General features: G+C 43.9%; 1 protein-coding gene across 1 annotated transcript in view; it reads right to left on the bottom strand.

Moving 5' to 3' along the window:
* LOC110982549 (vascular endothelial growth factor receptor 1-like) overlaps window positions 1–23,055 on the bottom strand; it is a 39,853-nt gene extending 16,798 nt beyond the window's left edge. The window contains exons 1-5 of the mRNA XM_022241028.2: window positions 22,033–23,055; window positions 2,906–3,226; window positions 1,428–1,724; window positions 474–755; window positions 24–326 (exon numbers count right to left, since the gene is read on the bottom strand). Of these exons, the coding sequence (XP_022096720.2) occupies window positions 24–326; window positions 474–755; window positions 1,428–1,724; window positions 2,906–3,226; window positions 22,033–22,435 (1,606 nt within the window). The 5' untranslated portion in view covers window positions 22,436–23,055. The remainder of the gene's footprint in view (window positions 1–23; window positions 327–473; window positions 756–1,427; window positions 1,725–2,905; window positions 3,227–22,032) is intronic.
* Window positions 23,056–24,489: the final 1,434 nt, after the last annotated feature.

Below are 24,489 nucleotides of genomic sequence, written 5' to 3' on the forward strand. Positions count from 1 at the left end.
TAAAAAATGCAAAACGCTCGTACCTGTGGAGTTGACGAAAACGTACACACTGGACTTCAACTCGGGGCGATCCAGCTCGGCGTATCGCTGGTATTTGCAGGCAAACTCGCCCGTGTCCCTGCTCAGTGCGCCACTCAGACGTAGGGTACTTTTGTACAGGGCTGGCTGGGAGGGCAAGTAGGCCTGTGTATGGTTTATCTGGAGTCGGTCACCCAGGCCGCTCGGGGTGAACCAGCGTATGGGCTGGAGACCGCTGCATGTCAGCTCCAAGTCGCTGTCTTGAGAGATGACCTTCTCAGAGCTCTCCACCGACAATTTGGGTTGCACTGTTGACAATGTTTTACGTAAATAAAAAAGTTACAAAGACACTCCGACTTTAGAGGTGAACATTTGGTGTGAAGCTACGATTGTCTTTACGTCAAAACTAACTTAACCTTCTGTGAATGTACTTGATGACAATATCGATTGCTCACCGACATCATTGACTCTGAAATTTTGCCATTCGGTCCTGTTTCCAAGGATGGCACGACACGAGACATTGCCGCCATAATCAGGCAACTCCGGCTGGATGACGAAACCCCGTCTGGGGTCGTAGGCTGCGGCCTGGGCAGGCGTGGTACCGTCCCCGGTGATGAACTTCTCCTGGGGATGGAGAGTGATGGTGGCATCAGGTGTGGCCAGCCTACAGGGGATGAGGGAGGTTTCGTCCCAGAAGTGAACTAGGTTCGTTTGGTCCACGTCTAAAAACAACGGCCCTGTTTCAGTCATATAAAAACAAACCAAAAAAAACACACAAGAATGGATAAAAAGGCTAAATTATTAAACTATAGCACCAAATATGACGATACTCCCATATTGAGTTGAGCGGAGCAGATGCAAGATATCGGCAACTAGTTTAATACAAAATGTGGAAAAAACCAACATAATGATACATGCGATGCCGTGTTTTTGGCCTGTAAAAGTTATAGTAACGACTTCTTATTTCTTGAGGAAGTTTGTTGAGAAAGAAAACTGGTTATAGGCTTCGCACTGTGCTTCTTTTAGTATCTGTTAGTTTTTTGCCATATCAAAAATTTAGAGAAATTTAGATTTTTATATCTAAAGAATTTCTGCATTTAAGGTCTCGAGCGAATAGAGTGCAAGTCTCGTTTCTGCTTGCTATGAAGCAAAGCCCTAATTCTCACAACATCAGGAAAATGGCAAAGTTCACTGGGAAATGCATTGGACTCAAAGATCTTTTTTCGTAAGATTGAGGAAGGCACTAGCCAGCCACTTTTCCTATGCATGGGACGCCATGCGTTGTGAAAGTTCAAAACGTAAAGAATGACTCACTGCATCGTGAAGAATTTTGGAAGATTTAGGGAGCTTCCTAGAGACAACTGAAGAAGAACTGGATATCTGGAAGTGGATGGGAAAAGATGACTCACCGTCGGGTTGGACGATGTAAATGTAAACTGGTACCGATGTCCATTTCTCCTCGTCGTCGCCGTCTGAGCTGCTGGTGCAGAGATACTCGCCGGTGTCCAAGGGGGATGCTCGCTGGATTTGCAGGACACTCCTTCGGAGGCTGGGCGAGAGATTGTCGTAATGGGAGACCTTGGCATACTGCTCATCGTGCCGGGGCCAGCGCCACCCCAGCGTGCCCACCCCAATGCAGGTAAGCTCTAAAGTCTGTCCTTCATTGAGAGTGAGTTCCTGGGACTCTGTTTGAATATGTGGAGTTCCTGCATCATGTAAAAAAAAATTATAAAATTATATTTAAAAACTCCCCTAGCCAAGAAACTCATTGGTGAGGTCAAATGTACAAGGTCAAGTTCCCACAAAATGCATAGGCCTATGATAAGAGTATGACCAGATAAGCAAATGCTTTCCTCAGTGAGGGAGCCACACTGTGAGACATAAACAGGCAGCCACACCTTGAGAAAAATAATTACTGGCATTAAAAAAGGAGAACAAACAAACCACAGTGGGGCCAGAAGTAGCCTACAGAACTATCGGAAGCAGTCCAGTACCTAACGTGAGGGCCAGCTAGTCTGCATCATTTGAACTCTTCAAATCGTCCTTTGTAACATTTTGACATGGTCGGATGATTAGTATGACCACATCAACATGTTAAAAAAGGTGATTTGTTGAGTCCAAGTTCCTCAGACTAAGACAGGCTAGCAATAGTTAAACATCAATCCTTTTCAATTTAAGAACTGACGACAAACATGACAAACTGTGGGTTCAAGCAGACATACACTTTCTTGTGTATGACAAATGTGTTGCAACTGTATCTTGACCTGAGCGCAGCCATCTTTAAGAATGAATTTGAATAGCACCCTCAAGAGGCAAACGCAACATTGAAAAAGTGAAACATTGAGCATGTTGAGGGCGCTTGTCCAAGGGGGTTATTTATGACACAACTGTCTGAAGATACATTACGTTCTTTTCCATGGGAAACAGAATCTTGAGAGGAGACTAATTTTCATACCTCACGGAAGCTTCCCCTCTTGAAAAAAGTAACATTAGTTCCCTTAATAAACCTTTATTCAAGCCGGGTTACCCCAGCGTGTTGTGTTAATAAAATTTCGCCTGGAGAGGGCGGGGCTAAAGTTGGATCCGCACAAGAAACCCCGCCATCGCGCATGATCAACCTCATAGCCAGGTACAAGTCAAAGTGTCACACTCTTCTCAAGGGATTTTCACCTTGTATCCACGTAACCAGTCATTCCAGGAGTCGTTTTTTTTTTGGAGTGGCGGGATATTCTGCAATTATGCTCCCAAGCATGTCGAGAGGGCACATTTAACTTTAAGTGCTTCCACTTAATGCAAAAAAAATCAGTATTCGGGCTGACAAGTGCTGTAGCCAGGTCCTACAAAAAGAACAAAATTAAATAAATAAAGAATAGTACGTAGCACTTACTGTCAACGATAAGTTCGGCTGTTCCGCGCTTTCCTTCGACAACACACGTGTATTTTCCAGCATCTTGACTGGTCACAACATAAATTTCCAGCGATGCCTGGTTGACGATTGTTGCCCGATCGTACCACTTGCCAAATATCAAATATGATCGCGTCATGTTCAAGAGAACCTCTGTGGATCCGTTGGCAAATGTCCGCGTCCAGTAGACGCCGTGGCTCATTTCAAACATGTCGCCTTCTTTGTCGTCTTTGTAGGAACATGGAATAGTCGTCGACTTCCCCGCCGTAGCGTTGACGGATTCTGGGACGTTTACAGAAAGTCCTGACAAAAGACAAAAATTGAAACAGATTTTCCATTTTCATGTATTAAAGAAATGATTGAGATTCGGAATGAAGTCTTAAAGAAAACAACGTGACAAGAACTGCATTGACACCTTTTAGAATTCCTCCTTGTCACGCTGTAAGTGTAAGTATTGATCGACGGCGGAGTGCGGAGGCGAATCAAAGACAGGTACCTATGCTTGATAAGCCTCTGTTGATCACAGTGTGGTAATTTTTTTTAATGATTATCATCGATAAATTATTTTACGGCAATTTATTTCAAATAAGTGGTTATTGTGTTAAATTTTAGATAAATGAACAAATTATGTGAACTTATTTTCGATAACGAAGAAGAAAAAGCAAAATATGCTATCAACTTCTATTTGATTTTTACACTGAGCGAGCATCGTTTCCTCACATTACACCGATTCTCTGCCCGATTCATTACCTGCTACCCGTCCCTACGTTCAGAGGACGTCTGTAGGACGTCTGGAGACTACGTACTGGACAGGAACTAGTCTATTGTTCCCCAGGGAAACCTCCTTTGCGCATAACCCATGGATCAAAAGAGCTGACCCTCAAGATGGCGGCCATGCAAACCCTCTATTGTGGGTTGTGGTCGCAGCTACGACCGCCCTAGCGCAAGCAAGTGACTTCCATAATTCACAAGGCATTACATGGACTTGGTTGCGGCTTGAAAAGACACGCGACTCGCAAGGAAAGTAGTTGCAGCAAGTCCCATAGGGTGGCGTGTAATTTCAAGGCCACGGCCGAGTAATGTTGGGCGCAGCCTGAGTAGCTATTTTTTCCCGAATTCGTAAACGTGAAACCTGAAGCCGATTAAGTCAGAAAAGGCTGAGGTTGGGACCCCTCCCTCCAAAAAAAAATATCCGGGGAAAACAAAAACGTCAGTAGACAGGCGCGTGACCCGGATCGGAACCCCCCCCAGCTAACCGTGGGCGCACCTGCGCTAATTTCTGAGGACTATGGTTAGCGCAGTACCATGACCCACTTATTAGGTTTGCAGGTAAACGTACATGTCCATGAACGTGTGCAGTCCTTGTTATTTCCACACCGTGTCATATCTTTGGTATATTTTTTCCTCCTGAGTATTGATACAATTCTGCCCACGTTTCCTCCGTGGACTGCCATTAATCAATGTGGGTGAATTTGAAGCTTCAAGAGCCGTATTCTTCCACAAGTAGCATGCATTAAAAAAAAACCGGCACGTCTTATCAAGAGTTGTTATTGTCAAATAAAAGTAAAAAAACAGGCCTATTCGCTATTATGGGCTGAATACCACTTCGTATCCAACATGTTACGAAAGTATTCAAAATACGTTTGCATTTTCCTGAGACCAATGTAAATGATTGAAATGCACCCTACTTTCTGTTCCGAAAGTAAAAAGGCTGTTTAGGCACAGACGACACGGAGCACTTTCAAAAAGACCCAAATTCTATCACAAATACAATGCTTCTAATTTTTTCGATACTGCGGACAACGAATGACACATTTTGAGCTTTTCTGACGATATGGTGAAAAAAAACCTTCCCCCAGGCGAGTTGGTAAGACGCCCTCGCAAGGCCAACCACTTTCTGACAGGCGCAAACTGCGGAAAGATATCGAGTACTCTGGGGACGCTACGTGCGCACGCGAGTTCCTCGAAATTAGACACGAATCGAGTCTGGATAGCACCGACTCGTCATTTCGGCCTTCGGCTATCGTTCATTCACACTGAAAAAAGAGATTCCTCAATAAACCTGTGTGACCTAACTGAAGGGGTGAGTGGCCTCCCTCGAGGTAATTAATTGCCCGCCAGTGCAATGGGATTCAGAGAGCGAGACCGCGGCACGAAGTCAGTGAAAATGAAAATATGGATGTTACGTGGGTGAACATTAGTGTTAAGGTTCCTGTTGATTTTGGGAAAGAACGGTCCTGGCGACTCAACTCATTTGGTTCAGGGGGTCACTGTGTCATCTGCTGCCGAGAGGGCGCCTGTCAACACGGCGTAAAAGTTTTAACAGGACAGAGTACGGTACTCGATATATACATATGAGAAGCATCCTCCGAAATTATTTACCATTTATTGAAACGGTGCAGTTTGGGTGTAAACGAAAACCAGCAAGGATCAGGCATCATTGCAAAGAACACGCACCAATAAGGAGAACGCTGTTTCCGCGGAGCGCCCCAATTATTCAAAGTGTGATTTATGGGGCTTTATGCTAGCGGGAGAAAATCGCTCCGCCGCGCATCGCTGAAAGAACTAGGGTATCAAATGACGTGAAGTGAAACGCACCATCTTCGTCGGATGGTTATGACAGTCCGGCCTCAAGACGGGTGAGAGGTCTAATCGCGCCGCGTGCATATCTGCGAGGTGATAATGTCTTCATTTCTCGGGCCGGGCCAAATCCGGTCCCGGTTGCGTTCATATTAACTCACGTAGGCTAATCACAACGAGATCACTGCCCGTCTCACTTTTCAAAGCCATCTTGAGAATCGGTCTCAGGAATATAATAATACCCAACCATAATCGATTTGCAGGCGAGGTATTTCGGCAAGGCGCCCAGAAGCCAATTAATGCATATCTTGGGTGTGATTTTAAAACTGATGACCTTTTTACCTCTGTTTTCCCTTCATGCCTCACTGATAATGCCTTCCTCCGCACTAATACTTTCTATTGGAATTTTGGGGTTTGAGAAATGCAATAATTATTTTATCACATCCGTTCCCTTACAAATGTACATTTGTGTTTTAAGTTTATTTCAAATTTTGTTTGCTATTTTTTAATGTAATATTTGCACCTTTTTGGTTTCATGCTGATGTAAATTTCCATGTTCATGGGAAAACCTGTAATATCACCACAGGGAGAAATCCTCGACGTCAGATTGAATTGTGCTCCGAATCCCGCTAGAAGATTTAATATTTTGCTGTCCTAAATTTCCTTTTCTGTTGTGACGTATTGTTGGATCGTGTTGGGCAATAAGCCAAAGAGCAGACCGTTCTGCAAAAGTTTTCATTGCGAAGATTTGGAGTTCACAATTTGAACAGAAAAAACAACCACCACCACCGAACTTCGTCTTCCCTGAGTGACATCATGGCAACGGCGCCCTCAGTTGTCCAGAAAAGCTTGACCAATTAAAAAAGGCCCTTTTAAAATACACGTACACCGAGACCCCCAAAAGTTGTCAAACGTCTATTTAAGAAAAGTCATCGCACAGACCCCATAATTGACCAGTTTGCGAACAATGGGCAATTTCCTTCGAGGCCATCTATTTAAAAGTCACGTTCACAAAATTACACCGGATTTATTTTCAAAAATGGTCTCTTTATTACAGTAAGCCAACATCCGATGGAAATTTCCCGGTGCCTAGGGGAAACCAATTTTGCCCTAATTTAGTTAACAGCAGAAAGGTATAGGGCTGCAGAGAAATTGCTCCTTCCTTTTTCAACTTATACCACGGTTTTCCTTTTTACTATATATCTAGTTTGTCCATGGGCAGTGAATTATTTCGCCTGTGTTTCGCAATGAGTCCCTGGTGACGCCGTGGAGAGCACTTGGAATAATACAGACAAGCACTTTAGCATCGATTTTTTTTGGGTGCGTTTCTGGGCCTCGGGCCAAAAGTGAAGGATTACATTGCTACGTTTTGATTGACCTCTGAAGCGGACATCGAATTATGCGGTCGACCGCAAACGTCTTGGGCGCTCGAGACTTCTTGGTCTGGCGGTCGCGCCGCCACGCGCGGCTGAGTGAGAGTTCAGCCGGAAACATTCAAAGCCGGACGGATATAAATGTTTCAGACATCAATATTTGGATGACGACATTACCCACATGAAACAGGCCAGTCGAGGAATACAAACACGCCACACAAAGCTGGCAGTCGAAAGAGATTTCCTAGAACTTTTTCCCCACCGAAAATTTGCGCATGCAGGGACAACTTTCTGGAAAAATCATTTTGAATTTCTACTTCGAAAAGTGTATTTTGGTTCCCTGCATATTATACACCAGCTACATCGGTGAACTGGTGCTGCGTAGCAGGCATGGGGTTTAAACTGCGAGGCGCGCACATTCATCTAGCACACCCATTAGACTGCGATGGAACTCTGGTCACGTCCAAACTGGGGTTTTTTTGTGCATGGCTACGACTTCGGTTCTATATGCTGCCATATTGTGCTTTGCTGAGCCCCTGTCATAGCCCACGAAGCACGGCTTGGGTGGGCTGCCAAGACAAGGCGAGAGACATTCGGTCAGTGTGTTTCTGCGCGTTCTTTTCATCCCTTCCCCGGGATGGCCTCCGTTCAAGGAATAATCACTCACATTTGCATCGTTGCCCTAGTAACACAGTCCAAGGCATCCATCCTAATATAGCAAATAAAATTAATTCAAGCAAGGCATACGCAATCCTTGGTGCCTTTGAAAGAGGTTTCATTACTGCATTCCCATATATACCCCCCCAAAAAAAACAAAAAAACAAACAAACACCCCAACAAACAAAACAAAACAAAACAAAACAAAACAAAAAACATTATAGAGAACCGCGGTTGTGACCAACAACCACAGAGCTGCTTCAGTTTTGGAAGTCTTTCAACACGTCATTTTGTGTATGTTTGTGGGCTACTTTTATGCTGGATGAATCCCACAAAAAGCACCTTGGAAAAGAACATTCCGTCTTTTTGTCTTTTTTTCTATCAAGACAGACTTCAAAACAAGGAAACATTGTGATATTGAACCGTATGGTATATATGCGAAGGATACAAACCAGGGATGGATCTAGCTTTCAGGGACGGTTCTAGTTTTCAGGAAACGGGGGGGGGGAGCATTTTGGTATGCTCTGCAAAGGGGATCCAACGGAAATCGATGTAATTGTTTCACTGGAGTGCACGTAGGCCTACTGAGCAATCCCCGTCCAGGATTTTCTTTTTGTTAAGCCTACTCATTTTCCATCATTTCACCGGTAGTTCCTTTTACTCCGCGGCTGAACAGGGGGTGGCCAACCCCCTAGATCTGCCTCCGCAAACTGTGATTTTTGTTTTCATTTCGAGTGGAGCTACTCTTTCGCCTACACTTCAAATACACTGATGATGCATCCCTGTACATGTAGATATGGTATATTGTTTCCGAACAGTGTTGTGCACGTGTAATTAAATTTAAGCTGATTTAATTTCATTTTTAACGATGAAACGGGTGGTTCACAATAGTGCGCCCCCAATAGTTTGCATTGCGTTAGCCAATCACAATGCACAAAATCTGTCGACCCCTTCCAAAAGCGCACTGGGTCGGCAGATTTCGCGCATTTTGATTGGCCAACAGGTTTCAAACTCTTGGAGGCGCACTGTTGTGAAACGCCCGTATTGTACATGAGAGTTCGCCAACGCAGTTAACTTTTAGGTTTGATCCTCGCAAAGTTCCCTATATGCGGAGCACTGTGTGCCTTACGCATGATAGTGCGCGACTGGCTGTCGGGTTATTTATGTCGGTGTTACTGTGGGAAAATACGCAAAAAGACGGGAAAAGAAGGCAAAAAGACGGCACAGTGGACAAAAATAGTCCTCTTTTCGTGATCACTCAAATTGTTCATTATCTCATATGAAGTACCTGTACTTTTTTCGAGGAAGAAGAAATTGTATCACTCCGAAAAACTGTCTGTGATGCCTCACTTTTATCAATTATCATGTTAAATTAGTAGCGGCGGCCCAAAGACCGTGAACTGCCGCATAATGTAGCGGCCCCTGATACCGACCAAAGTGCCGTGACAGCGCAACCCTGCAACGGCTGTCGTTATCCGTCATTCCACGTTGGGCTGTTCCCAGGCACGCTCATACACATTCTCATTAAAAATGTCTAACATATATACGCAATGGGTACTTACAAGATGCTTAGAATAAAAAATGCATGTACTAGGTGTACACCTGTTCAGGGTTTGATATCCAAACAACAGAGAACTGTACATCATTTTGCATATTCAGCTCTTAATATGCATTCTATCTAATGAATTCAAAAGTCATCATCATTTCTCTAAAAACTTTACTGTATTTATTTAATTGATTTAAATTCAGTCCATTGGTGTTTCTCATAATGGCACAAAGGACCACTGAAAACTTTAATTCAAAAGTGAAACCGAAGGGAAAAAAAGTTGGCAGAAGGAAACCCGGGAACTTTTATGGTTCACTTTTCCTGGAATGCGCTGCTTCGAAAATGTTATTGCAAGCTAGCAGTCAGCCCGTCACGTGGTGACAAGAATGTTTGCAGCTTTTTGCCTTGAGCACACGTTTTCGATTCCGAGCCAAAGATGTTTACCCTGCGCTCTCCGTGCACTCTCGGATGAAAGAAACAAACACAGAAGCCACGGAGATATTGCACGCTACACACGGTTATATACTGCATTCATTTTACGCTTGCACTCGTAGGAGTGCATTACCTGAATGTAAATTGCATATTCACATAAACAAAATACATAATTTATACATTATTCCAATAAGCCATTTGCGAGTTGAATTTGAATAAAATCTGGTACACTGAGTTATCTGATTGCATATGAACATAACAATTTGAATTCCCCAGACTAAAGACACTGTTGCTATACCTCATGATTCGGGGCAAGCTTTTGCTTAACGACCACCATCTCTGGACTGGACTGGTTCCTCTGTGCCCTTCTTTTCTATTGAAAATAGTGTATTGTTGCAGAGCGTCTCTTATGTAACTAAGGAAAAGCTTGTCCCGAATCACGGGGTATAGCAACAGTGGCTATGTTCACGTGAATTTAAAGAACTCAGTGTACCAAATTATTCAAATTTAACTCGCAAACGGCTTATTTGGAGAACAGGCATAATATAGGACTCTTTAAACGCTCAGTCTTAATTATGCACATAACCGTTGTAACCCGGCAGGTCTCTCGCTCTCCATACATAAAATCCGCCTGGCTAATAGATATTTTCTTAATAATAGGCCTAAGTAATGACGATACAGACTCGGAATAGAGCAATTTCCATTGCAGTAAATTGAGCAAGACAAGAAGCAGCTGATCAGTCGCGTGTGTCAGTTCTTAAATTTGGGATTCTTCAAGCCTGCAAGGTGCCGCAGTACAAGACCAACACTTATATCACACGCCCTATTTGCTTAGGTTTAATGTCAAGTGACAGACAAAGAGCCAATCTGTTTTGGATTTAACAACCTGATAAAATGATCCACAAATGAAAGTTGGCAATAACAGGCTGCTTTTTCCCGAGAAAAAAAATTTGACACACGTTGGTAGTGATCATTAATAATCATTAGCTAGTTCTGAACAATGACCGTAATTAGCTGGGAACCAATACCTTTTTTGTCTGCTTTGGATTATAAAACCTTGCTGTATCCCTGAATATGAGTTTCGGCAAAAATGAGTCCACTTTCATCCTAGGGAAATCACTTGATGCACGTTAGTAGCACTTATGAGTAATTAATCGTAGCTGGATATGATATAGGGAAATCACTTGATTCATCTCAGCCATTCTTATGAATAATTACCTGTACACGTAATTAGCCAGAATACAGTACAAGTATAAACATACATGTATTTTACATTCCACTCAGTAGAACCTATGAACAGACATTTTTAGCAGAAAATTTTATTTTTCAAAATGACTTGACCTGAGGTACCTCTTCGCGTCAAATTCTCCCCTTCACCCCTTTGGCTGCAGCACTTCACCATTTACAGGAATCGTACAGACTTCGGCCTATTGCCTAGATTGTCCGTGTATACTGACGCATAACCCACCATCTTGGTTCCAATATGGAGGAATCCTCCATGGCTCCAATAATACGGGTGTTCCACGGCGGTGCCAATCACAATGAGCGAAATCTGTCGACCCAACACGCGTTGTGAGTGGCCAACGCGTTGCAAACTATTGGTGGCGCACTATTGTGAATCGCCCGTATTGAGGCACTCATGTCGCAGCTCCTATATTATTTTGACAGCTCCGCGTTTGATGTGGCGAGACTTACAGAGAATTGAACATCCTGTTTCTCTCCCCCCCCCCGGATCTCCAACATGTCTGCTGGATTAACAATGTTTGTCTTTCCATCGAACTCCTGCAGCCTTTGGGCTGCTGTATACTTTGACCGCCTATTTTTAGTTACGCAAGGTGACAGTGTCATGATGCGCCGCGGAAATTCCATTGAATCAGCGATGGAATGTCACGTTCCCAACAAAGTCCAGGTCCAAATTCACACCGTCAGTTTTTCCAAATTTCCCTCTAAAAAACCGTGGTCGTGTTTCTGTTTTGATAAAAAAAAGATCAGCGATGATCATATTTCTAATGGCAGAACCAAAGAATTAGAGGCGATAGATTGGGTATACCATTTTCCCTTTGCTACATGTCACAGATGAATGGCCGTGACCTTTGAGAGAAAGTGCTCCCCTGCCCCGTCGTGTGACCTTTTTTCCCCAGCGGACAGTGACAATGACAGTGTGCCCATTGGGGGACGAAGCATTTTCGAGGAATTCAGATTCTGATCCAGATCCAGGGCGGGGGGAGGGCTCCCTTGAGTCAAGAGTCAAGACAAGGGGTCCAAAACTCAAGGGACAATAAAGATAAAGCTAATGTCATATAACGAGTATACGAAGGAGAAGAAATTAATCTTATTCCTAACTTCCAAAGCCTCCATCCAATGACTGAATCTTCCTTGTCGTACTTGGACCCCCCAAACAATCAGACAATTTCAAAGTGAATGTCTTTTCAGTCTTGCTTTTCTGGGAATTGAGTCACACGCAACTGCTTCCCATTACTCATGCGGTAGTGGCGCCCCCATCCTCATGTACAGCAAGATAAAAAATAGGTTGGACGTTGTCTTCTTTTACAATGCAATGGATACGACGGGGTCCACTGGGCAAGATAAAAACCTGACGTAACGTCCGTGGGGAAACGGCTGCCTGTCAGTACACTACTAATACACCACTTTGCAATTTGTTGCTTTGTCTTTATTTTAACAAGGTGCTGACGCCATTGAATTAAAACTCCGGGAATCTTCGATTACAACATCCAACATGATTAAGAACAGAATTCTCGCTGGTCCATACCGCATTTCGATGTTGATCGGGCACGCACAGCGCGCAAGGATCCACGCAGGGGATAAATGCACATGCGTGGCAGAATCTCGCGCACTCATAAGGCAAGTTTGTTTCACGCGGATCTGGACCTCGTCAGTGATCCTAACGCTGGTTCGCACCATCCACTATGCGGGTTTGGTGACCGTAAACCAACGAAGGATCACTGATCGAGATTAGGATTCGCGCGAAACAAACACGGCCTAAACCCAGGGGCAGAATGATATCGCTCTAACTGCACGTGAAAAGATCGGCTCACGTGGCCCACTTCTGCGTTTTCCCGTGTACTATCGACCCATCCACCCAAACCATCATTTTCTTCGCACACACTGTTTGCTCAATACCATGAAAATTAAGGAGCTTAATTTGGGATAACTCTAGAATTTTATCCAGCGAAATCTTAATCAACATTCATGCAGCTTCTCCTTTCTCTATCATGCTCTTTCCTTAACTCTAACAATCCTCTCCTCTACAGTTTCTATATGACTTTACCGTTTAATATTAGTCAAAATTTATTGTTTCTATTGCAGGCTCATGAACCAAAACATTAACCTGTGGTAACATCAAAAGTGGCTTTCTACCTCCTATCCGTGTGACAAGAGAATCACATGACCGAGGTGAACTTTGATCACAAAATATTGTTCCAGATGTAACTTTAAATTTATTTGACGAAACGGTGGGCGAGTAGGCCCACTGAGCGGTATGGTTTGACAAATCGTCAAGCCAAGCAGGCCCCAAGCCCAAGTGTATTTAACGTCAGCAATCTACGTCAGAAGGCCGTCGGAAAATCCAAGCCACAATTAATTGATAAACAGGCCCATTTGAAAGTCAGATTTGATAGGGAGGGTTGGCCATACTGGCGAAGCCTGAAACGTGTACATACGATATCACTGCGATAGAGAGCTTTTTAAGTTAGAAAACGGCAACCCGGTATATTTCTACTTATATGTGAAAAGATCGACTGCCAAAAACTGAACAGGCCGAACACGAGCATCTCTCACTTATGGGTTGAATTCCAGCCATAAAAACTGTACTTTGTTCCTATACGGGTTAAACCCATTTCCAAGATAAACCAGACCATGGAGGAAGGTATAAATGACCAAACGTGCAACGTATGGATGCAGAATCATTTGACGCCGTTGGTATACTCCGTGGTATAAAGTAGGCATGATACCGCCACTGCGCGACACACAAGTCATAAGCATGATACGGTTTTCGATACAAACTCAGTGGCAAGGCTCCCCGTGGTCTATGGATACCAGGGCCGTGTTCTGTGCCAGGCAGAACATGCCAGCATACGAACGGCGCGCCGAGGGCCAGGGCCGAAAAAGGTCGGTCGAGGCCGCCGAGAATGCGAGAGGTCAACTGTCAACTCCTTAGCCGGCACTCGGTCAGGGGCGATACGCGTTTTCAGGCAGGCGGAAAAAAAATAACTGCTTGCGTCAGGGGGATGTTACACGAGCCTCTGTGTACATAATAACTAGAAACAGATGGGGCGAGGATTAACAAAATTAATATATTCTGCATTGTCAATGAAGGTTAAATGCAGACATGCTCCCAGGGCATGTAAGCTCCTTGTGAATCCTCGGTTTTGATGTGCAGCTCTTTGGCAGCATGTTATCTTGCAAAAACACTAAGGGGAGTGGATGAATGGACTTCCTGCTGTCAGTCATGTCTATTGACCTTTGTCCCGGCGCTAACATTTTTGTCGTGAACAGCTTTACCTATTATAACAGAAAACGGACTATTTTTTTTTCAAGCCTCGGTTTGGTTACATGGCTTCCAATGAGAGAAAAACAAGATGGCTGCCCTACGATAAAGCTCTACAGGAGAGTACCCATGCCGAGTTCCAAATATACCCAACCACCACCGGAATTATCAAAATATGAGGATTTTTGTGGCAATTTGATTTAAAACCAAATATCTCTGACCCAGATCATCCCTGTAGTGGTTTCTGGATCAGTTCCTTTACCCACCCACCCACCCCCGGGCACGCGCATGATCAGTTTTGTAAGTTGAGATAAAGAGGGACCTGGATCTGCCTCCAGACTCCGAGCCCCCCCCCCAAAGAAAAGTGTTCTCATTTCCGGATCTCAGCAGGAAAACCGGTACGGCATTCCCTTCCTTTATCATCGTGCTGCACACGTTTCCCGCGCACAGCCTGGAAGCTTCCAAGTCCGACACTAAGGCCAAAAATATCACGACGGACAGTTTTGCCATTCGACGACGAGCACGGTCAGATATTCTAATTGAAACACAGAAATGCCGATTAACTAGGGTATACACACAAGTGGAGGGCCACGTGGCGAAGGTCACGTATTAATTAAAACGTGAGCGTTACAATGAACGAACATCCCTCGGGACGGACTTAAGTACCCGTTTTGAAATGCATGAGATATATATATATATACAAGTACTTTATCCGCGCCATACACGCTGCAGTGCACTTTTTGTTTCCTGTTCGTTTCACCTCGCGAATACCTTAATTCTAAGCCTTAAGAGCAGGTGTAAAAGTGGTACTGAATTCGAAGGAATCGGGACTGAAAGCGTTGCCAATACCAGACTATTTAAAAGGTTTTTTTTACAAATTCATCTCAATCGACGTCAATTTTTGCGGTGCAGCCGACTCAAAGTTTGGAACTACACTGTACATGTATTACGCACAGACGACCTCGGTTTTCATTCATGTTTTTATCTCCACGTGTGGGATGAAACAGCAGCGAAATAGTTCTAGCGGGCTACTACGGGAGAATCTATTCATGATGCAGGGGGGCCGAAGCCGAGTAATGTCCAGATAGATTTCGTCTCATCACGATAAGGTAGATGTGGACTTGTTCACTATCCACAATTATGTTTCATCCGCATGCCATTTCAGAGAATGCTAAGAGAAAGACAATGCCATTATCAACACAAGGATGGATCTCTATCCACTTAGGTGCACCGGCTGCCATGATTGGAATGGCGATCGTCATTTCCCAGGACAACAATCCAACCGCATGCCGCTGCCGCTAAACCGAGCACATCTCTTGCCCTTAAGGAATCGGGAAAAATCACAATGCAAATTGACGGACATGCTCTTTTGAACGAAAGTGACTTATTCCTGACGATAGAGGCGGGGGAATGGTCCCCTAGAACAAACCTCACAGAGGTTTTTTTATTTTGATTATTGACAACACGCACTCCATACGAACAGGCTACTCCCGTGCAGTCGAAGACGGTCAACGAACATAGTGTCATTTGGCCGCAAAATTCCCCGAAATCGCCGCGCGAACAGGTTTGCCGAAATCCATATCTCTCGTTTACGGAAAAGCCAACACAAACGCATATTTGTGACGTCAGATCAAACATTCGAGCTACGAATTGGTGTAAGTTGAGCACATTTCGAGCACTGTCGAACGAAATTTCGCTACAAATTTTCATGACGTCAAATTCGCTCCGCTTTCTCATTCGCCTGTAGCATGAACCGGCCTTTAAATACACTGAGCTACGAATCATGCAAAAACATCTTCTCGAGCAGAGACTGTTGGCTCTCAACTTAAACGGAAGAGTAGTTGGCAAGCAATGCACGAAGCCGAAGATCATCCACATTTGACATGGATTAACCAAACTTAAAGGTCTATGAAGCCGAAAATTCTGCATGTGTATTGCCCACGAGGAAATACATGCACGCTAGCCCAGGTTGGACGACGTCTACATTACATTGCGACTAACGTCCAGGGTATGAAAGTCCTTAAACTACGAATTTCCTCCAAAATACGTTGTTCGCGGGCGTATTTAGTAATTTCAACACAGCATTAATGGAATTCAGGATACGAGGCACTTGTGACATTTTTGAGCTGTCTTCGTCAGGTAAAAATGTGAGAAAAAAGTGTTGAAAAAAATTTCGCATAGTTTAAGGACTTTCATACTCTGGGCTATATGCACGCCTACCTTCGTCCGCCCAACGACTTCGACATAAACTACCAATCAATCACTTTTGTCATAAAATGTCAGGACGGGTCAACCAAAATAAATCAGAAACTGGCAAATGCACAATTAATAACGGACAAAATGATGAATGTGAAAGATCACTAAAAGTACACCGACGTTTACAAATTATTCCAGTTGAAGAATTGTGAGACGAAAAGAGACAGCGAATAGTCGTCAAGGCAAAAATCAAGCGGCAACAGAATGTTTGACGCTGTCATACTCCCTGTACCGTACGGGACGACTCGGGGAAATCTGTCATCGAGGGTGATTTCTGAGGCTCCTGCCCTTCAAACCCAGGCTCATTTCAAACCCACTGGTTGTTTATCAACACTCCCTAGTACCGCAGACCTCGAACACCTCCCAGGTTTTTCTCCCTCTCGTAAAAAAAGAAGGTTGAAATGTCAAGAATAAATTGATGAAAGTGCGACAGCGGACTTCCAAGAACGTGACTCGAATTGACATCTTTGTTTAGACTTGCCTCCCAGTCCATTCCGCATATTCCGGATTTACGACGCGGAAGTTAATCGAAAGTTCACAGTCACGCGATATACCTGGAAATCCAACAGGGCCTACGCGGGTGTTTATCTCGAGTTCGCAGCGATTTCTCTGTGCCAGGACCCCGCGTGCCCCAGCTGGAGAAGTCGTTCCTTTTGCAGTGGTTCTTGGAAGAACTGACAAGGATGTTACGAAGGATAAGGGGTCCTCTGCTGACATCAGTGTCAGTCCTCTTCTGACAAGTGTCAATCAGATTGTCTGGAACCGGTGGTCGACAACAGAAAATGGCGTTCTGACGGCAAACCCCACAGCAAAGAGGCGGGATTTGTGAAACCGAAGAATGAGGTCGAATGCGCTGTTCTGTTGCTACCGACCGCTAACAGAGAAATAAACATGTACATGTACATGTACAAGCATCCGCTGAACCAGTTGCAGTGCCGATGTGAAAGCCTTTTACGAGTTCTTCGAGAAAACTTCGAATTGATACTCCACATATCACTATAGGAAACAGTCATCATTTGGGGAAAAATCGAAGTGAGTAAAGACTTAGTGAGCTTCAGGAAATGTGATGCAGTCATGTTAGCATCCAAGGACAGATCCCGCAAAGAGGGTCAGAAAAATAATCTCAGCCCATTTTTAAAAGGGTATGTAGCAGTAGTCAAGTTGTTTTAAGTTCGTTGTTCGAAATGTGTCCTTGTCTCGGATAACCTTCTTTTCAACTTTTGTGTCACTATTTCAAAGGGTATTTTACTGCCTTATCGGCGTTATGCTAATGAGTGTTTCCGTTTTCATGAACAAAACTGTGATGTCATCCCAGGAAGAAAGTCTCTGTTACGCTGGTCTGTACAATTTACAAAAAAACTGCAGTTTTTGTAGATTTTGCTTAACTGAATTATTTCATCTTCTTTGCTGATTCGTTGTTAATGTGCATAGCAGCAAACAAGTACCAGTCTCTTTTTCAGAAATGGTTTCAGTAAGCAAAAACCTATGCACTGGGCCATGTCTTCCCTAGATGACATCACCGCAATAGCGCCCTCTAGGAAAGCATGGATAAGTTAAAAAAAAATTAAAGTTCACTTTCCAATGCATTCAACCAAATTAGAAAGCAAGAGAGTTTTTACTGAAGAAGAGTATACAGTTGCAGAAAAATTCTGCCCAAGACAAATTGCATTGCAGCTGCACTTTAACAGCACCACGGTAGCGTCTCCATAAGAAACAATGTGCGTATCTTGCAACAACCGCTTCATGTGTGGCCGCATTCAATTATCAAGCGCAAGCCACGCATTGAAAGGACTGCATACCGCGCATTGCATAGCACGTGGCCTTTAGCTGTTAAAGTTCAAGGGTGGAGACTAGACATTCCATAAAATAAGGGCGTTCGGTGCAGCGTGAGGGGCGTGCCGCTGCAATCTTTTTTTTGGGGGGAGAGGTACATGTTTCATAGAAAAAGGCCCAGAGATTCTATGGTACATTAGTTTATGATGTAAAAACGACCAATTTTAGAGGGGACCAATTCTAAGCTATTGTGTTTTGTGCATTAGAAACCGATCCAATCAGATCATTGGTACAAACTCCTCTCATATTGACCAAAGTTTGCCGAAAGTAACGCTTTGATTGGTTTTCAAGTTTACCTCAAATACATTCAAACTGTGCGTTTGTCCCATTCATGTTCAAGTGGCTTGTATTTTCATTGAGTATTCAGTAAAACGTGTATTGTGTTGTGCTAGCTGAGTGAGATTTTGAACACTCGGTGAATTATTCTTTCAGTTTTGTACTGACGGCCGGCCATAGTTTGAGCTGCCACAGCTGTGACGTCAAACCAGCAGACCCTTTAAGAAAACTGAGCCCTTTAAGAGGGGGAAGCAAAAAGCAGACCCCTCCAAAAAAAAACGTCAAGGCGCATTGACCTTTCTGTTTAGGCGCCAATATTGGCTGTGCCCCGTTACCGAATCAATGTTGACACGCCGCCCCGCTCGGCAGCAAGCCGCCAAATTCAGCGCAGCGCGTTGCTAGTCCCCAACCTTTCCGATTTACAAGCCCCTACGGATTTGACCGGCGAGTATTACTGCGGGGCGACAAAAAAAAGGGGACTCAGTTCGAGCGGTGATGGGTTTTTTGTCTCCCCAAAGCCTCGGCGCATATGGGGGGGGGTCGATGATTATGTTGTTTGAATCTGCTGGCGGAGTGACGAGCCAAGGCGAGGGATGGACAGTATTTTTCACGGTGATGGAGAGGACAGGAGACCGTGAACTGATGGGATGAAGCCGAGACGGTGACGCGCTCATTGAGATGAAGGAACGGCGAGTGTTGGCTTCAGCAAATACGGGACAATGACGTCTACTGGAGGCGACAGGTCCAAGGATGATAATATGATGCAGAATGAGGATTGAAAACAAGGAATGATGATGATGGTGGTGCCTTACTGACGACAACGAGCAGTGACGACAAAGGAATACAGCGAATGATGACAATACTGCCGTAAATGATGGTTAAACTGGAGGTGATGGAAGCGGTGTAGTGACCATGGAAAAACCTGATGATTACAGATTATCCGCCACAGTTAAAGGTTGATTGAAAGTTTAATCCACTATACAACAATAAAAGGTCACAACAGGCGCATTGATAACGAACTCTGGGGATCTCAACGGAACGAAAACTGGACATCTTATGTAACACGTCATTTCCGGTACAAAGGACACTCATGCATAAAACAAACATATGCAAAATCGCGTCTGTGCTAATGCTAAACCTACATGTACATGTACTCCTGCCACGGACGGGCACTCAACCTGTTAAAGGAGTGCGTAATTTCGATGAAAACCTCACTGAGCTCACTCACGTCACTCAAACGAAGTTTTAGATGTTTTTGTATGATGTGCACCTTTTTTCATCAGCTACTTTTTAGATGAAGTGTCTTTTTGGGCCGGGAGATTAGGCCATTTGCAACTCCTTTTCCTCTTTTTAAACTGTAATAAGGTTTCTAGTACACTCTCTTAGGATCTGTTTTTGTTCCTGCATGGGGTGCGTGAAATGACCAATAACCTAGTTCACGTGATCTTCATGTTTTCATGAAATGAAGAGTTTACCATCAAATAGCGACGGCGTATGCATGCATATCGGCGGAGTGTCATTATCATTCTATCTCGTCAACGGTTCGCTACTTTCTGTAAATGAGGTGATAGCTCGGGTAGGGTCGAGCAGATGTGGGAAGATTTACGACTGCTGTATCAATACAGTCTCTGGCATTTTTTTCCTTTATCGCTGATCATGCTCGTATTTTTTTTCGTGAAATAATTTATGTAATGTTGGTTGTATTCCTGGGCGCAGATTTTGAGAAAATCACCGTACATCTGACCAATATTCTACAGCTTGGTTTAAAAGGAGAAGATAGACTGAATAAGCCATTGAAGAGTTAAATTTGAATAAAATATGGTACACTGAGTTCTTTAAATTCAAGAGAACATAACCATTTGAATCTTCCATGGTAGAGACACTGTTGCTGTACTGTACCCCGTGATTCGGGGCAAGCCTTTGCTTGTGAGAGACGCCTTGCGCTGTTTTCAATGAATATGTGGGCACAAAAAGGAACCAGTCCAGTCCAGAGATGGTGGTCGCTATGCAAAAGCTTGCCCCAAATCACGAGGTATGGCAAGAATGTCTTTAGTCTGGGGAATTCAAAGCGTTATCTTTAAGTGCAATCAGATAACTTAGTGTACAAAATTTGATTCGAATTGAACTCACAAGAGGCTTATTTTAGATGGATTTGTTAGAATTCGTGGCAAAACAGTCATCATATTCTACAGTCGAACACAATACTAACTTTTCAGGAAGCAGATGGGTAAAATAACTGTAAAGTAATATGAAACCGCTATCCATCACGACTCTCCATTAGCGCTAGTAATGATCTAGGTTCGTTTACGTTTGCCGGCTTGTTTGCTCGCTAATTAGGCAGAGGTTCAACTTATGGTAAAAAAAATCCTCAATTTCCAACAGTTTTTCGCTGAATCTCGTTCCGGGCCAATTCCAGCCTGAAACCCTTGAGGTCCGGGGCAACACTCCCGTCCTTTTCAATATATAATAATGGATGAAGTAATATTCGTGTTTTCAGTAGAGATACATAGGTGAATCTTCAGATTTCGACTTCCGGTTTTGTCGAGACGGATTCAACCTTAGTCCACACCTTCGTGAGCAGGCTCGACTCAGGCACACCGTTTTTCAATCGCCTCGAATGAATACATGTTCAACTTCGAGCTTGCGCGATAATTCTCAGCTTGAGTAGCACGATTTGCGAACTCACTCCTCTAACAACATCCTGTTTATCGTTATCGTGACTTCGCAACCAAGTGAGACACATGCACGGAGGAAACCAAGTATATGACTCAAAATAAAATCACGAGCATTGTTCCTTGTTTTTACAGAGGGGGGGAGGACCGATTTTTGCTTCTGTTTTGAAGGGCGACATTATAGCAACATTAGCTCTATAGTCACTACCCCGTGCATCATTCTTGACCGGTTACGTCACCGCTAGTCAATCCTGTCGGATAAAGAATGAGTCACATAATAGTCGTGTATCGATAAACTGGATGACTAATCGATAATGAAGGGAAAAGATAACGGCTAAGTTCACGCTTTGCGACTCAATTTTGTACGGTATCAACACCGCGCGCTGTCCCACATCAGAAATAATGTTGCTGTCATTGGACACGGGTAGCAGGCGTACGTCGTTCAATGCGTTCTACAGGGTATAGACCATTCTTCCCAAATGACAACTTGTTCAGAAAACCGGATCCTATTCAGGATGTGCTCGCATGCCATTGCCATGCGCATGCACATCAAACACATGAATCTATGGCACAGCCTTGAGGTGGCACTTAAAACCATCCTGTCCTCGGCTCTGATGTCATCCAATAGGAAGGACAAATTGAAGAAAACAATGTTGCATCATGACTCCACTTGGTTGGGTGCAGAGTCTATCGGGGGCCAAGAACATTTTCTAGAAGTAGGCTTATTTCCTTAAAAAAAATTTTTCTCAGTCCCAGAAATGTCAGCTTTCGCTAGCTCAGTGCACATGGCACCGGATATTGTATTCGTTATTTTTAGGCTACCAGTAAATACTTTTAAGGATGGTCGTAACTTTACAAATTGCGAATTTACCACAGGTTTACAAGTAATACAATATGCAATAAAGTAAAACAATATAGGTGCGGGTAGACGAAAAGGGTCAATAAGTTGTAACACGAAATTCGACTCTGTAACTTACCATCAGCTGCTAAGGGCGATGTCAGGGCAAACACCAAAATAACTATCCATGCGAGTTGTTTGACTTTGAACCATCTAGAATCGATTCCTGATAATGCAGTTCTAAATTCTGGCGACCTGGTCCTCATATCTGTAAATGGGTAATTGCTTCCTCGTGTACGCAGGTAACAGAAGTGATTTTCTTCAGCGGTGCGGAGACCAGATGCAGACGACGAAGGGGTCCCGCCCGTGAGTGAGTGGCCACCGTGTCCGCACCGGCACGCCCGGCCGACCGTAGCGCCGCAAGCACCGCGGCCTGGGCCCACACACTCGGTGCCGGAACTCCCCGTCCCGGGACCGCACGACATGGCCCGTTCTGACACCCATAGAAGTTGATCAGTTCCATATCTCTCATGCATGGCCATGAGTCATTGAATGTCAGTCTTTCCTGCACTGTGAGAGCAGCTCGCTATGTCCCGGTACCCGTTTTCAAAGAGTGTTTCACAGAAAGAACGCGCACGCTTGACTTCCTCTGGCACCACTTAGCAGATACAATCACCCGTCACGTCATACCACAGAAGTTATCCTTCACAAACCGAGTGGGCACGAGTAAAATAATGGTACCGTTAAATCATATCTAAACTGAACTGGTCGCGTAAAAAAGGGAGTCGACCACGATTCATCATTCAGTGATGACTGATGAAACATCAACGCTGGTGTGTCCATCGAGCTTATGGTCACAACTGTATCGTGTTCCCAACTAACATTCAACGGCGAGACCGTGTCTCCATTGATAACTGCAGCATCATCATCGCCATCCAAATCATAATTTTTATACAAGGCTGAACACTCACGCACAAGATCCGGTTCTGACAGTGACAAGTGACATAAGTTGAAATGTACCACACGTAGGCATGTACATGTACATGTGTACATACGGTCAAATATTAAGGCCTTGTGTTGTGTGTTGTATCCCAACCACTTTTTGCATGGGGGTCAACTGGTACACGGAAGCGACAAGGTCATCAACGTTGCTCGTGTGGGACTCTGATAGTGCGAGTACTTGAGTAGTGGCAGCTCTGGTCTGTGCTTGTGGTGGCAGCTCGATGCTGGCGCGGGGTAGATAGCGCCAACACGTACCGGACAATCAACTGCGATACGAGCACGTGCCGTTATAATGTTGTGAGACGTCAGGAGAGTCGATGTGGAAAGTCACAAAAGACCTGGCCGGGCTGAGAGACGCAGCTAATTCTGATAAAAAGAAACCCATTGCCAGAGAGTCTAACTTAACATGTAACTATTAAAACTACATAACTTTGCCATAGACATGTGATACTTCAAATGAAGTTGTCACATGTATTCCTTTATGCAGGCTTGTCCACTCATGCTTTTCATACTTTTGAAATATATTTTGTCACAGTAATACACCGTAAGCATTCCATCAAAATATGAACATGGCCCATTGACCATTAACATTACGTGATCATAGATTGACCACCTATTGATCACTAACTTATTGATCACCTATGATCAGTATGCTATTATAAGGACATTTAGATAGTAATTGTCAAGAACTTATTGATTCATGTAGTATACGATCAAACGATCGACACGATGATTGACCAGTTGGACAGATTAACTGATATACTAACTGATCGATTCATGATCAATTAATTTGGATATCTTTCGATACCCTGCACTATCATTTGAATAACTGACCTTTTGAATGAGTCTTAATTGATTGACCTTAAACCTCGTATGCATAGTTTCCGTCCAATAGTCATTTCACCGCTCATAGTAATGGTCAGCTCATAATATTGACTTGCATGGATGGCAAGCAACGTAATACTATATTTCGTATGCAAATTTATGCAATGAAGTATACGAAGCATGAAATTAATTCGACTTGCGATTTTCATTTCAGCCGATCGAGGCCCTTCATTGGCATAACAAGATGCGTACTTGCGTTCCAAAAATAATTCACAGTCACGTGACCGCATGTTCCGGACTTTCTTGAAAATATTTTTTTTCCCAGCCCGGATTGTCTCGGATTTCGCAGCGGCGTTACGCCGGAAAATTCAGACCCTGCATCCCTCATAAATACCTCGTTGCACCATATGTGGCCATTTCCCATTGCTGTTATGGTGGTGTCCATTAGCAGACTGGACAAAAATGGAAGTCACGTATCCAAAGAGCTCTGGAAAGTCACCTTTGAACTCTGTATACATTACGCAATGAAAGTTGTACAGGAGCAATAAGGATGTTTGAAAGGCGAGAACAAGAGCACGTACAGCAGTTTCTACATTTCCAGAAAGCAATAACTTTTTTGATAATTGCACCAAATAGGATTTATGAAAAAGAATGTAAAATTGGCGAAAATGATGAGGAACAAGCGGACGAGTTGTGTGGCTTACTGCAGGAGGCCTGTGTCGTTTGGTGACTATTACAGTTGCCCGCCCTCTTGCGACCAAGTATGGTT

Source organism: Acanthaster planci, linkage group LG17 (assembly GCF_054643075.1).
Source record: "Acanthaster planci isolate LZ-2023a linkage group LG17, COTS_SCS, whole genome shotgun sequence".
NCBI classification, from domain to species: Eukaryota; Metazoa; Echinodermata; class Asteroidea; order Valvatida; family Acanthasteridae; genus Acanthaster; species Acanthaster planci.